Genomic DNA, 14,870 nt, shown 5'->3' with positions numbered 1-14,870 from the left:
GATCTCTTTCAGACTACCAATCTTTACGTTTAGAAATGTTTAGATAAAGTTCTTTACTTCAGCTACTTGACTTTATCATTTAATGAACTCACACTTGGAAAAGTCAGGTAGCACACTGAGGGCGCGCGCTCTGCCACTGTGCGCGCACGGTGGTTGCCGGCGGTTGCCATGGTGCTGAATATAAACCACAGAAGGTAAACTGAACAGGAAAGATGGACTGGAGCTGAAAACGTGAGCTGAAATGATCCATTCTCGCCTGAAAACCTCACGTCCGAGTAGTTCAGGTGACTTGAGTTATTTTATGAGTACAGTCAGACCCAGATTGTGATAGACTGAGGTGGTATGAAGGCTCACAGCGGCGATGTCGCAGTGTTTGTCCGGATCAGACCAACTGCCAACTTCGCCCAAGACCTTATTGAATGTCTTCCTGACGGGCAGGTAAGCGGAAAATAAAATCGCTATTTAGTCTTAAAAGCTATATTAGTGCAATCGGTTTTGTGCTTGAAAATAATTTTTGGGTTTTGCGTGGCCTTGGCCATCAGACAGTGAACATCTATCACAGGAGAGACTCCAGGAAACTCCAGGACTCCAGAAAAACTCGGCAGGGCTCCTGGTCATTCAGGCTTGAGGGGGTCCTGCAGGATGTGTCCCAGGAGGAGGTGTATTCCCGAGTGTGTCAAAGGGTGGTACAGGGAGCACTGGATGGCTATAATGGTAGATCTCTTTATCTATATAAAACCGACAGTGTGTAGTCAAGGATTAGTTTTGTTTACGGTCTTCTGTTGTGTGTCTGCCAGGTACTGTGATGTGCTTCGGGCAGACAGGTGCAGGAAAAACCTACACCATGACAGGATCCACAGAATCATACAAGCAGAGAGGGATCATTCCTCGGGCCCTTCAGGAGGTAACTCTCACCTCGTGAAAATATGAACCACTGAGACACCCTCACTGCTCCTCTTCAATGAATCTGATTTATTCAGGCGTTTCGGGAGGTGGAGAAAAGGACTGAGCATTCCTTCTCAGTGCACCTCTCTTACCTGGAGATCTACAATGAGACCCTGGTGGACCTGCTGTCACCGCTGCAGGGCTTACCTCACATGTCTTCCCGGGGCATGGTGGTGACGGAGGAGCCGGGCAGAGGGGTGTATGTCAGAGGTCTGTCTCTTCACCCGGTTCACAGCGAGGAGGAGGCGCTCAACCTGCTGTTTGAGGTTGGTGCAGATTTGGTGATTTTGTCGATGGATAAATTGAAACTTGAGCCTGGACAAAGCTGTCGTTTTTACTCAGGGTGAGATGAATCGCATCATTGGATCTCATGCCCTGAACAGGAACTCATCCAGGTCTCACTGTATCTTCACTCTGCACATAGAGGTAAAAGTCCTTCACACTCTACCATACTTGTTTTTTTGGTGATCAGATGTGTCCTTTTTCCTGCAGTCTGTTCTGTAGTCAGTCGTTATTTTAAGCAGGACAAATGTCTTTCTTGATCACAGTCTCATTCACGGACTGCATCTGATGCCAAGTACGTCACCTCCAAGCTGAACCTTGTGGATCTGGCTGGGTCTGAGAGGCTGGGAAAGACCGGGGTGAGTTTACTCTTGACACATGAGACCTTTGTTATTATTGTTATTATAAGGTCTTGACATTTTGAGCCACTGGATCCTCCTCTTCCAGTCGGAGGGTCAGATGTTAAAAGAAGCCGCATACATCAACAAGTCCTTGTCGTTCCTGGAGCAGGCCATCCTGGCTCTGGCAGACCGTCGCAGAGACCACGTTCCCTTCAGACAGTCTAAACTCACACATGCCCTTAAAGATTCGTTAGGTGAGGCTGCCAGGCCTTCAGCATTTAACATCACAGATACTTGGTTTTCCAAAGTGGTCCTTAATGTGTTTGTCTGGTTCTGCAGGAGGGAACTGCAACACTGTGCTTGTGGCCAACATCTATGGTGAAGCTGCACAGATTGATGAAACAGTAAGGAGTGGAATATAGAACATAAACAAAAAGCAGCCTCCTTTTATCCACGTTTTCATTTCACCTCTGGATGATTACTTGTCTTTGTTGCAGCTCTCTACTCTGCGGTTTGCGAACAGAATGAAATGTGTCCGGACTGACCCTGCAATTAATGAACACATGGATCCAGCTGTGAGTTCACATATCAAACCTCACAAACCTGCTCTGAGGTTATACATGAGTAAAAATTTGTATTATTTTTGTTTTGTTTCTGTTACGCTCTGTTGTGTTTAGCTTCAGATCAAAAAACTTCAGAAGGAAGTCCAAGATGCTTAAAGAGGAACTGTCCATCTACAACACACTGGTGAGTAGAGCCAGCAGGTTGTAACTCGTCTGGAATCACTTTAACATTTTAAACTAAAAATCAGAAACACATTTCAGCTGGTTGAAGAATTTAAATGTCTACCATTCATCTTTCACCAGGTGAGGAGGCCGAGCGTCTCGTACGAGCCGTTGTCTGAAGCCCAGCTGGCTGAGATTAACAGTGAGGTTCAGAGGTACCTAGATGGAAGCCTTAAGGAAATCAGTGTGAGAACATAAGAAAAAACCTAGCTGTTAATACCAAATTTTGGTTTGGAATTGTCCTCTAAAGGCTTTAATTTTCTCTCTATGTTGCATCTAACTACAGATCATAAGCATCAGGCAGGTCCAGGCGGTCTTTGCCCAGTTTAAGCATGCTGTGCAGTGAGTATCATCTGCCTTTTGAAATCTGCAGTTTTTTTTAAATTAATGATTATTTAGCATGTTTGTGTTTGTGTGTGAGCAGGGAGCAGGAGCAGAAGGTGAAGGCTCAGCTACGCCAGACCTACAACTTGGTGGAGAAAGACCAAAGTGCTAACACCCCTGCTGTCAAGGTCAGTCAACATCAGAGAACCAGTGAACAACTCACTGTGACTGAGCTGTGACCAGATGTTGCTTGTTAACTCTTCAGGAGTTGGACACCAGCAGCAGCACTGAAGATGTGGAGGCTGTCAGTTTAGGGGCGTCCGCTCCGTCACAGAAACAGACCCAGCGTCCAAGCTCGACTAAATCCAAAACTAAGAAGTCCAGAGACAAATCGAGGTAAGTGAAGATTTTAGATCCAAACCAAACTGTGCTGGTATTCAGTCTTTGTCATTTTAAAAGTGCTTGTACTTTTTCAGCCAAAGTAAGAGGCAGGGAGACGGGAGTCCTGTTTCAAGGAAGCGTTTGGAGAGTGCCTCAAAATCAAAGCTGAACCCTGCCCAGACACCTGAGAAGGAAGTGGAGCCACAAGAACCAGACACTGAGAGCCAGGACATGGAGGAGTCACACCCGCCTGGCAATGAACCGCTTCAGCCTGAGTAATGAACATAGTCATGTTTGTTAAATGTCACTGGTCAGCTTAGAATGGGAACGAGCACTCAAAGGTCTGCTGTCTGTGCCCAGCTCTCCTCCACCCAAAGCAGAAGCGTTTGAGGATTTTAAGGTGGGGCGAGGCAGCACCATCAACTGCATCCTCATGGAGAACAAGGCTGTGCTGCTGGAACGTCGCGGCCTTCTCCGCCAGCTCACTGAGGAGGTCAATGCCGTCAAGAGAGAGATCGACTGCACGACGGCCATCATAGAGCGGCACAAGATGGGAGGAACTCAAGGTACTTCACTGTAGTATGACAAGCTGTTGAAAGCTGAGGAAACGTGAACCTTTGAGCTGCTCATGTGTTTCTGTATGAAGGTCAGTATTTGGTCGTGGAGGACGAGCCAGACGCCACTTTGCTGCTGCAGCTCAGAGAGATGAAGGCCCTGTACAGGCAGAGGTACGATGCACTGCGCAACATCAAGGCAGAGGTCAACTACTGTCAACACCTGGTGGATCAGTGCAGGGTGCGGCTGCTCTCTGGTCAGTTTCTCCAAAGTCTTCTGTATGTGGTGCCTCCCTGAAAGAGCATTAAACTGTCTCAGTCAAGGTTACTCAAAATAATACTTTCCGCACGTGTGTGTGTCCCAGAATTTGAGACCTGGTACAAGAAGACTTTCTTATTACATGAGGAGGAGCTGGACACACCTGTGGATAAGAGCCTTGCACAGGTGAGTTTTACATCATGACTTCAATTGAGTAACACTTATCGAAGAAGTTGTTGAGATATGAGTTATTATACAATTCCCTGGCGTCCTCAGAGAGAGGATAATCAGCAGCCACAGTATGAACTCATCACAAACAGCCCCAGTGCCGAGTCCTTCTACACCGCTCGCTGCAGGACGCTGAAAAGGGTGGGTGGAAATATTGTTACTCATAATCTGTTCATGCTGGCAATTAATTACCCCACCTGACCAGCCAGGTAGAGAAAAGGAATTGGTATTAGCAGTCTGTTAAAATCAAACTTTTGATTTCTGTCCCAGCAGAGGAGCAGCAGGGTGCTGTCCTGTACTCCAGTGCAGAGGAACTCAACTCCAGGGTCCAGACAGAGAAGACTTCTTCCAATTCTACCTGTTAGTTAAGTGAGTTTTATGTACAAACATATGTTAATGAACTCCATGAGATCCACGTGCTAAATGTGAAGTGTAATTTGCCTTTTCTACATTTAAATCTCTGCATTGTAGCTGGTATAACATTTGGAGATCAATTAAAGACAAAAAGACTCTACACAGTGATTCAGCTTCTTAAATGAAAAGTAAAATTTATTATTCCTGAACCACAAAATAGACTTCTTTGGTTGTACAAATTCACTAGTTACAGTCTTGTATGAGCTCTAACCCTTGACCCTAGGACTTCTGACCCTTTCCCTCCGACCTATTTGCAAGTAAAAGCCCCCAAACGGAACTCAAGACAAAAGAATAAACACAAAAACTTGAAACACTGCATTAATAATGTAGTGAAACCCACCTGAAAAAAAAAGATTTACCTACTGTAAGTTTAAAAAAAAAAAAGAGATATCAGCCATTGCAAATGTTATCAAACAAACTGAATTTCAGTCAGTGAGCGCAACATGGAAAGCTATAATTAGAAGACCCTACATTAAATTAACACAAATGCTACTATGCTGTGATTCTGCAAAAATACCCGTCAGATACCTAAACTGACAGTATGTCAAGCAGTGAGCTGAATGTTTGAATGAGATCAATATCTTGAGAGGGATTTCTGATCGGTTGTGCCTCTCCCATTAACAAACCAATATACATGCAGAGAGCATCCCGATACCAAGCCTGTCCAAACCCAGATATGTCAGCAGTCTGGACACCCGCTTGGTCTAGGTCAAGACTGGCTCAGTTTCACACCCAAAGTCTTGCTTTCCTTTCAGTATTTGTACATTATTCACACATTAATAAATGATTTTTCAGTGGCATCAGATTTAAATTAACCATAGACAGAAAAATAAAACACCTGCTACCTTCACGTCACTCTGGATACCTCCAGATAAAGCAAGGATAGAAATTAATGATTCACATTGATTAAAAAAAATACCCTAAACAAGGCAGGGTAAGTACCATTATTAGTAAATGATGCTAAAAATGCATGTTCCCAAACTTAGATATTTAATATTCTGAACTTTTGAGCGTCTGCAAAACTGCCTGCTCAATATGCTGCTGCTGCTGCTGCAGCTGCCTCCCATGTGCTCATACTCTTTACAGGGGAAATGTAACACAGAAAACACATCTGGACAGATGCTTTAATGAAGTCTGCTTAGTTACCAACATTTTGGTATGACCCACTGTGTTACTACGTTAATGTGCAACAGCTACGATTTACCCAAGCAATCTAATTTGTAGATGTGCTTGCCTGAAAAAGATCTTGGTAAATTCAAAGTAGATTTAATGATAAAGTAGTATGCAATTAATTAGTTCAAAGCTTCATGACTCATAACTGTATGTTTGATGTTTTAATGGTAGATTATGATACACCCCAGTTGTCCTCTTGAACCCCAAAGGACTGGGTGAGTTAAAACAGTGTAAAATAGAAGGCCTTCAATTTGAGTAAAGCGATAATAACAATAAATTAGTTAAGATATACGTTCTTAAAAAGCTGATCAGTGGCAGTGCAAAAAACGATATGTACTGTTTTCTTTTTTTAAAAAGCGCTCCGCAATGTGTGACTGTGAAGGTAGCAGGATGTTCCCTCCTCAATTAATATATACACTCCTGTCTGCCCAAGTCTCAAGAAACCCCTGACATTTTACAATCTATTCACTGAAAGCCTAAAAATATCAATATCATTCAAGAAGTTAGTATAGCTATGACCCATTTCTTTTCTCTTCCAGTATGATTTTTTTTTCTTTTTTTAAAAAAACAAAATCATTGGAGCGCTGAAAATAAAAAACAGAAACTAAAAACTTCGGTCACCTCCTGTTAAAATAGATCTGCTTCTACTAGGCAAACAAAGTGAGGAGCAAAAAAAAGAATGTCTGTAAGTAGCAATCCTAGCTAACCACACTAGCTCTTTCTTGCCCTTGAGGGACTGTTGAGCAACTCGCCAACTCACCAACAGACTGTAAAGGCAAGACTGGCACGCAGGATATAAGTGAGTGTTTATGTGTGGCGACTATCAGTCTCTGCAGTGGTTATATAAGAGAGTAAATCTCGCTCTACTGACACTGTGTGTAGTGTTTAGTGACTCTGCACCTCCTGTGGATGCACCCGTGTGTTTTGCCAGTGTGTTCCACAGCGTATGTAAAAATATGTGTGTTTGGGTTTCTTCTCTGTGAGGTGTTACGTGGGCACGGCGGTTTCCAGGCTGCGGCGACCCTGCCTCAGTTTGCGCTTGTTGCTGTACAAGGCCATCTCCTCCAGGGCTGAGGTGGCCGGCAGTGGGGTGGGAACCTCGGCCTCGGGGTTTGCGGTGGGCCCTACGCAGCGACAAAACAGAGAGAACAACTTACGTCACAATCACACTTTAGTTAAGCTTCCACTTTTTACATTCAATCCATGACAGCACGGGAGAGGAAGACAGACCAAGGCAACTGGACTGCGCAGCATTCAGCTGAAAGTGGATGGATCCCTTAAAACCTGCGAGAGAAGCCCCACACATTCAAATCAGCAGCTGGAAACAAGCAGGAAGTGCTGAGCTGAAAACTAACTACCTAAACTTTCCCGGGTGGCTGAGCAGTGTGACGCCCCGATAACTGGAGCACACCCTCAGGTGAGGGAACCACCATGGAGAACACCTGTTTTTCCTGCTGCTTGTTTTTACAGTTTAAACAATTTAATGCATTATAACAGCATTATGGTAACCTGGTTTGTTGTGTGCATGTACACACTAGTTTCATTCAAGCTTTGAACACAATCATGCGCAGTCTGGATCATGGTTAGTATGAGATCAGTAACTCAGACACAACAACTTTCTCCTCCACTTTGGTCTCAACATCAGTAGCTGCTTCATATCTGAAGAGCAGCAGCAGCAGGTGAAGCACGCCTGATAAAATACATGGGCCCATCTTCATACAGCTACGCCACAGTTTGCTACACACCAAGCAGGTTAGACTGTAAATTCACAAACCCACACGCCCCCTCATACATACTGAGCCATACGATCACACACAGAGACACAAACACATGCACACAGGATCCTACCAATAGGAGCTGCTTATCCCAGGTAGTCACCTGAATCAAATGGGGGATAGAAGAAATTGAAGTGATGGATGTATTACTGTTTCCATACAAACTGAAGTCACACTGAATCGCTCCAGTACTCACCTGGGTTGCCGGAGCCGTCGTCGATGAACTTCATGTCGTCGACTGTGTCAGGGGACTGGAAGAAAAGAAAAGCCAGTGAATAACTGAGCAGCGGGGACGTTTCAGTAACCTGTATCCCTGCGGAAGCCTTCACCATGTGAGTAGTGGAGCTGGCAGCGAGGGAGACGGTGAGATGATGTGCCAGCTGCTCACTGCTGGTTTAGCCGGCAGCACTGAAGCTCCCTATCTGTCAGAGCCACAAAAAGCCAGAGTACCTCTACTCGACTACTCCCCCCAGGAGAGACTGGCATGTTAAAGAAAAGGGAGGTTAAGTTAGGTCATCAGTTCCGGGGTTTGTTGTGTGGCATGGGTACATCCACAAAGAGACGGGAGATAGCAACAGTACAGCACCAACGTCACCAAGGCACAATGGAAAACCAAGCAGCATGTCGGGATAGTGTTTTTATATACCAACACTGGGAATGTTTTATTTGACGTTCCCTTTTTATCAGTGTCTAGAAGCTGGTTGTTTTACATAACCAACAGTCACCTCACTAACACCAACACACAGGATAGATTCAGACTTTTTTCAGGTCTTTTTCAACACAATACTCACATGGTTCTATGTAAACTGACCCATGAAGTGACCCCTTCATATTGCAACTTCAGCCACAATTAGCAGTCTGATAATTCTTAATACAATAGTAAAGCTGAAAGGGTCAACATTATGTCTTGTTTTGTCTCACCAACAGTCAAAAACCCAAAGGTGATCAGTTTACACTGATATAAAACAAAGAGAAACTGCACCAATTGTTTGGCATTTTTGCTTTAAAAATGATAAACAACAAATCAATTATCAAAATAGCTGCAGATTAACTTTCCTTCAGTTAACCCGCAGATTAATAAATTCATTGTTCGTTGCAGCTCTACGTTATAGGAATACACACTTAATTTGACTCAGACTGCTCCTCGTTAGCTTCAGTGGTGCGTTTTTTCACAGAACGAGGACTGAATTTGGTCCCATAGTTCCAACATTGAAGTTGTTCTATGAAGGGATTATTTTACTGCCTGCATGAACAGGTGATCACAGTGATGAATTATTCTTTCAATAAGCACACAGGCATGTGAGCACTGTATTAAAATAGTTCTGAAAAAAATTAACGTCAGGTCATGTGCAGGAATCTTAAACAGAATGCAAACACACTTACATACAGTCATGTCAATTCAGTTACACCCACCAGAGGGAGGACCTTAACACAAACTAAGGTCACTGTGCAACGACCAAACCACACAGGAGCCCCACAGTGAGGAGCACAGACTGACACTGTAACAGACAACCACAGATACCTAACCACAAAAAAAAAGAAAAGACCACTTCCAGACAAGCTCTGTTCACTCTCCAGCACCATTCCAGGATTCCCCTGCTTCCCCTCCCATCTCACCTCCACACAAATAGGAATAGATGAACTACTTCACACCAACCTACGCAGGAACTACTGAAAGTGCAGGAGGAGACCATTTAGCAGATGAGGGTTTCAAAAGCCAGAGTGTGAGAGGAAAACTTACAGAGGACAGTTTATTCCTCTGTCTGACGTGCGACCCATGCGTGGAAACAAGACAGCCGATGGACGTGAATGTGAGAGTGGATGAGATGCAGAGTTTGTGGCCAGTGTCCCCCCGGAACCAATTCTGGTTAGTGTGATCAAAAAGTGTCTGCGTCTCTGCAGCTGGTGAGTGTTATTGTGTTGTGATTGATTAGTTAGCTGAGAGATAGATGGATACGATGGTTACTGCTAAAGATGCTCTTACATGTGTGAGTGGTAAGAGGGAGACCAGGGAGAGGGGAGGCAGAATGGGAGACTCGGGGCTGATTTTGTGTGTCATCATTTAAAGAAAAAGTCTCTCTTCATTCTGCAAGTGAAAGTTAGTGAGCCACACCGCTATAATAGTGCAGAGCAGGAAGTGCTGATCGTTCACTGAGCCGCAACCTAGACTGCAAGTTGCACTGATGCCTCTTGATTAACAGAGAAACTAGAGGGGAGAGGCAGCAGGGAAAGCCAACGGGGGGGGGGAAGGCCGGGGCGGGGGTCCGGAGCTCAGCATGCAGCCAATACCTGGATGTCGTATACGGGTTTGGAAGAAGGAATGGCAGCAAACTGTCGGTAGTCAAACTTCTTTGACGACAGGGACTAGAAGGATAGTAAACAGGGATGAGCAGAGGTCAAGGGAGAGGGAAAAGAGAAATATGAGGAGAGGGAGGAAGGAAGAACGGAGGAGAAAAGGTTGGAGAGGGGAGATGTCAAAGGGAAGGAGAGGGAAAGGGTTGAGGGAAGTGGGGAAAGGAGGGGTAGGAGGCAGAGAGGCTAATGGGTGATTCATACAGCCAGCTGTGGCATATGGTGGGAGAGCAGTGGGATTTCTCAGCTCTGATTGGCTAGAGTGACAATGAGCAAGATGATGGATTAATGTCAATGTGTTGTGAAGCAAATCTACTTTTCCTGCTTGTAAATAAACAACCTTATTTTCTCAAATAAAACACTTTAGGTTAAACTGCAAAGTCAGTGTTACAGATTTGTTCAAATGTCTGATGATTCAAGCTCTCCAAGTCTGCACAAAAGATACAGTAAAACACTCACACTGACACAAAGGCCAGTGGGAAAAAATGAGTCAAAAACAAACTGGAAACCAAGAAGAGGTAGAAGGTATTAGTGCTTACCAGCCTGCCTGGTGAGGTTACTCCTCGAGGACTGAGCTCTGTCAGACACACACAGAAAATGTGACATTAGATGAGGCAAGGAAGGGCAGAAAAAAAAGACACTATACGGACACAATAACTCAGAAATTGGTAGTAACGGTTCTGTTCTTGTCATGTGTGTAGGCCTCAGTGTTTGTAAGGACAGCAGCTTTCTACCTTCCATAGGTGTAGGAGAAGGTGTGGGGGCAGGTGAGGGCGACTCTGTCAACTGGTCTAGCGTCCCACGTTTCTTCCCATCCCGAGACTTGGCAATGACCATCTGAGCCTTCAGTGCGTCCTGCTCCAGAGATTTCATTCTACAAGAGAAACAACCACCATCAGATAAATGATAGTAAATAAAGGAAAATTAAAGCCTTAAAGAAATAAAGATACAAAGACTGAGAGGCGCACACCACTATGGTGGGTGCAGTGCCAATCACTACTAATTTCGGGTGCTCCTTGTCCTGGTTTGCTCTGACAAACCAGTTCAATTTCATTGTACAATAGAGAGGGAGGCATTCCAGGAAAAGGACTACCTACTGCTAGTAGGCTTACCCTTAACTCACAAATAGCTTGCAAACTTACTGCAGGCTGTGTGTTAGTACAAATAATATGAAAATCAAGAGAACAGCAAGGCACAAATGAAAAGAGTGCTGCAGAGAGGGGGAAGACAAGACAGAGGACAGAGAGGAGGGAACCAGAGGAAGCTAGAAATGGAAACAGCAAAGACGTGCAGAAGCAAGACAGCACTAGAAAGGCAGTGGAAGCACTGTCACAGTGTCACCGCTGCGAGTGCTTGCTTGGACCTTTCCGAAACTCGGCCTCTAGCAAAATACCCCAACGCCAAAGCACCCCAGCACACCCCCACGATGCCGTGCGTCTTGGCCCTGGTGGCTGGGGCCGTGGAGCAGACCTGAGCTGGGAGGCTGCAGAGGAGGAGGTAGAGGAAGAGGTGGGGGGCTGGGGGGCCGCGGCCGTGCCCTGAGATGCCCTCACTCGGGCCTGGTAGAGCCTCTTAGCCAGGTCCTGCTCATACTGCCTAACATCCTCCTCTAGGCCACAGGGCCTGTGCCCCACGAGGCCACAGAGAGGGGGAGGAAGAGGGTGAAAGAGAGGAGGGGAGAGTGGAATGAAAAGTACACCAGGGTGAAGGAGAAATATGAAGAGAAGAGGAGGGAAGAAAGGAAAGGCACACAGACAGAAAAAGAGAAGAAAACCAAAGAATGGAAGGTAAAACACCCACACAATTAAGAGAGCCAGAAAGAATAATTATGATCCTTTTTAGCCCTTTCTTTTTCTAGATTTTTAAATAGTAAGAGAGAGCAAACGGACTAACCACACACACACACACACACACACACACACACATACACACACACACACACACACAGGTTGCTGTTGTCACAACACAGTCAACTGCGACCTTACAGCAAAGAACTATTTACACATTTGGTATTTACCTTTTAACTGGAGGCTCAAACCTTAGTTTGATATCAACAGTACAAGTGTCTGGCTGGTGATGTTACTGTCCAAGGTTTATAATCACATGTACAGTCACCTGTCGCTCAAAGAAAACAAACCTCCCGCCTCCTTCCTGCATCTAACACTTGCTCTGTACAAAATTATGAAGGGTGAAAATATAATATATAATGTATCTATAAACTACAATGTAAATTCATAGTGGTGGCGAGATACTGAGGATATCAAAGCATTGGGGGTGGTGGTGGGTGGGGGGAATCAGGTGGCATAACTAATGTGCTGCAGAGGTGCACTGAGAGGCATCGTCCACATTTTTTCCTCTTCGTCTGCAGGTAGAGATCGCACCAGCAGCCACAAAGGTATCAAAATGTTTTACATGCTGCAGAAAAAATAACTACTTCTCTACATGTTATGCTACTGAAGCAATTTTGATACATCCATATAATCATCCATATAATTCATCAAACTGTATAGAACTGGATTCATTTATTATCTTAAACATCCCTAACACTATCAGAGCTAGAAATGCAATCTGGGGACAAAAGGCAAAGTAACGTTAAAGCTTAAAAATGCGCCAAAAGGCCTGATCAGCTACTTTATCTTTGGTCAGTATGTGTAAAATTGTTACGTTACCGTGCTGCTCTCCACATGGCTCTCTTCTCTGCCTCCAGAGCTCGTTTCTCAGCAGGGGACAAGTCCTTGTCAGGGGCCACAGCCAGCTCGGGGCTCTGCATACGAAGTCTCTCCTGATGTCTACGCTCTGCTTTGGCTGTACGGATTGGAGCCGCTGATTCCCCGGGGTACACAGGGATCAGACTGACGAGAGAGAGGAGGAGAAATGATGACTACGGTGATGAAAACGACAGCACACTGACATTCAAACGTGATGCTCTATATTGTCATTACCCGGTCATGGAGTTGGGCCTCTGCTCCAGCCTGAAGCTGTCCTCCAGTGAATTCCTCTGAGAGTCTCCCTTTCCATCAACAGAGGAGGGTCTACACACAGGAACAACAGTTAGCAGAGGAAATGGAAAAAAAAGAAAGTAATCAATAGCAATACAGAGTTTCCTACCCTGAGCTGCCACAGTAGCTCGGTGGTGTGATGTTGTAGCTCGGTGGTGTGGAGCAGTGCTGAGATGGGGTGGATACTGGCTCCACCTTATACTCCACTCCATCCAGCAACACCTTGCCAGTGGCCTTCATCTGAGCCACCTGCTTAGCAAGATCCTCCTCCTCATCCTCCTCATCTTCATCCAGTAGATACTCCGCTGCCCGCTGCTCAAACTTCCTCGCTGGGGTGAAATGAACAGACAGGCTTTTAAGTTTCAAGGGCAGGTCACCTGAGTCACATGCTTTTATTTGCTGTTCAAGGAGACACAGTGGAAACATACCTTCTTCCTCTCGCATTTTCTTGAGGTCATCCTCTCCAACGAGGGAGACTCGAGGTTTGGGTTTTTCTGGAGTCTGTTGTTTCACGTCGATCTCAAAATACTTCTGTCGGTCCCTGAAAGAGCGCTGCTCTGGGCTGTCCTTACCACCAGGAGAAGGACTCTGTAAGGTTATGAGAAAAATCAAGGACAGAATACAAAATGATAAAGGTTAGAATAGATAAATGCTGCAATCTTAGCACCTGGAAAACTCTAAAGGCCGATATTTGCTGCTGAAAGGCTGATTTTTACTGCTGTTTGCATAGTCGCAGAGGCATTTGCCTAAAGAGCAGGGGCTATCATAGGAGATGCCACAGGAAAAAAGTATCACGGACCAAGAAGAAAGGGAAAAATTAAATCACAACCCAGCACCATTGAGCTGATTTAAGGTAAATTAACCGGCAGTCCCACTATTGACAGAAGCAGCACGGCTGTGTCCCAGTGTCTGAGAGCACAGACAGCGCCACGGGTCAAAGCCAAGCGCACCACAGGCCAGATGGGGCTGCCCTAGCTGTGGTGGAGGCGGTGGGTACCTGCAGGTCCACTGACGGCCTGGAGAGGCGAGGCACTGCTGCCAGGTTCATATACTCCCGACGGTCAGAGGCGAGGGAGGGCCGGGGGGAGACCTTGTCGGTCAGACCCTTGCCAGCTCCCTCCTGACCATCTGTGTCATCAAACACCTCGTTGTACAACTCAGGCTGAAAAGGCCACAAAGGTCGTCACCAGGCTGTCAGGTTAAGAGCCTTATTTTCTGAGTAACTACAGTACACATGCAGCATATCTAAAATCTGCTGATTCAACATTCACTTCTTAAATATTGTATTGTCCTGAATATAAAACCAACATCCCTGTTTTAACTGCTGCTGTGGGAACTTCCCTCAGTACACTAGTCCAAGGAGAAGATGGTCCTCGGTCATGATGCCAGTAATTACTGCTTTGATTTTGATTGTTGGTTTTGAGTGCAGTGTGTTGACGTCTTTAGATGTAAAATTATGTATTATATTATTATGTTAATGTTTTAGAACCATTATTCATTTAACTACTCCACCTTACACAGTTATTGCCTGTTATCTTTATTGTTTTATTGTCATCATTTCTATTTCTCGTGTGCATTGTTTACTACCTACATTTCATTCTGTCTTATTAGCTTTTTGGTCATCCACACAGCACTTTGAATTGCACTAAGCTGTATGGAACTATACAAATAAAGTTTAAGGTGTTGACAAATTATTCAGTTTTGTTCTGCAGGAAAGACACTGGGAGAAGCTTTAAAATTTCTACCATGGCAGCAAAACACTTCACTCAAAATGTTGGAAACTCCTGAAGGTTAAATCTGGACTTTTCAAAAACGTAATAGCCTACAGTAGCTAAATCTGATGATGTGGGCACACCAGTGTTTAGTCCTAAAAAATAATTCTGATTATCATTATCTTTATGAAATTATCTTATATTTAGGTTGTTACGATACAGCAGACAGCTGTGTTTCTGGTCAATATGTTTACTCACCTCTGGAGAGGGTTGCTTTGGGTGGAAATTGTTCCTCACACCATACAGGTCCTGTTGGGCAGAGCAGGAAAGAAGCAGTGTTAATAAA

The 14,870-nt window shown here is 44.9% G+C and overlaps 2 protein-coding genes across 2 annotated transcripts in view; one reads left to right on the top strand and one right to left on the bottom strand.

Moving 5' to 3' along the window:
- Positions 1–36: 36 nt before the first annotated feature.
- kif9 (kinesin family member 9) lies at positions 37–5,138 on the top strand. The gene is given in 21 exon segments (XM_051066659.1): positions 37–438; positions 543–714; positions 798–904; positions 981–1,211; positions 1,288–1,371; positions 1,494–1,586; positions 1,675–1,822; positions 1,908–1,972; positions 2,066–2,143; positions 2,246–2,275; positions 2,277–2,315; positions 2,435–2,539; positions 2,640–2,695; positions 2,778–2,865; positions 2,943–3,073; positions 3,154–3,333; positions 3,419–3,624; positions 3,705–3,869; positions 3,978–4,057; positions 4,148–4,240; positions 4,373–5,138. Coding segments are annotated over 21 exon segments (2,343 nt in total). The 5' UTR covers positions 37–342; the 3' UTR covers positions 4,469–5,138.
- Positions 4,622–14,870, bottom strand: part of scrib (scribble planar cell polarity protein) — a 60,578-nt gene continuing 50,329 nt past the window's right edge. Inside the window, 12 exon segments of the mRNA XM_051066658.1 lie at positions 4,622–6,810; positions 7,658–7,712; positions 9,751–9,825; positions 10,353–10,390; positions 10,548–10,687; positions 11,284–11,436; positions 12,483–12,665; positions 12,756–12,845; positions 12,922–13,141; positions 13,241–13,400; positions 13,810–13,974; positions 14,783–14,833. Of these exon segments, the coding sequence (XP_050922615.1) occupies positions 6,674–6,810; positions 7,658–7,712; positions 9,751–9,825; positions 10,353–10,390; positions 10,548–10,687; positions 11,284–11,436; positions 12,483–12,665; positions 12,756–12,845; positions 12,922–13,141; positions 13,241–13,400; positions 13,810–13,974; positions 14,783–14,833 (1,467 nt within the window). The 3' untranslated portion in view covers positions 4,622–6,673.

Source organism: Lates calcarifer, linkage group LG24, assembly GCF_001640805.2.
Source record: "Lates calcarifer isolate ASB-BC8 linkage group LG24, TLL_Latcal_v3, whole genome shotgun sequence".
NCBI classification, from domain to species: domain Eukaryota; kingdom Metazoa; phylum Chordata; class Actinopteri; family Centropomidae; genus Lates; species Lates calcarifer.
This window is presented reverse-complemented; position numbering and strand designations above follow the sequence as displayed.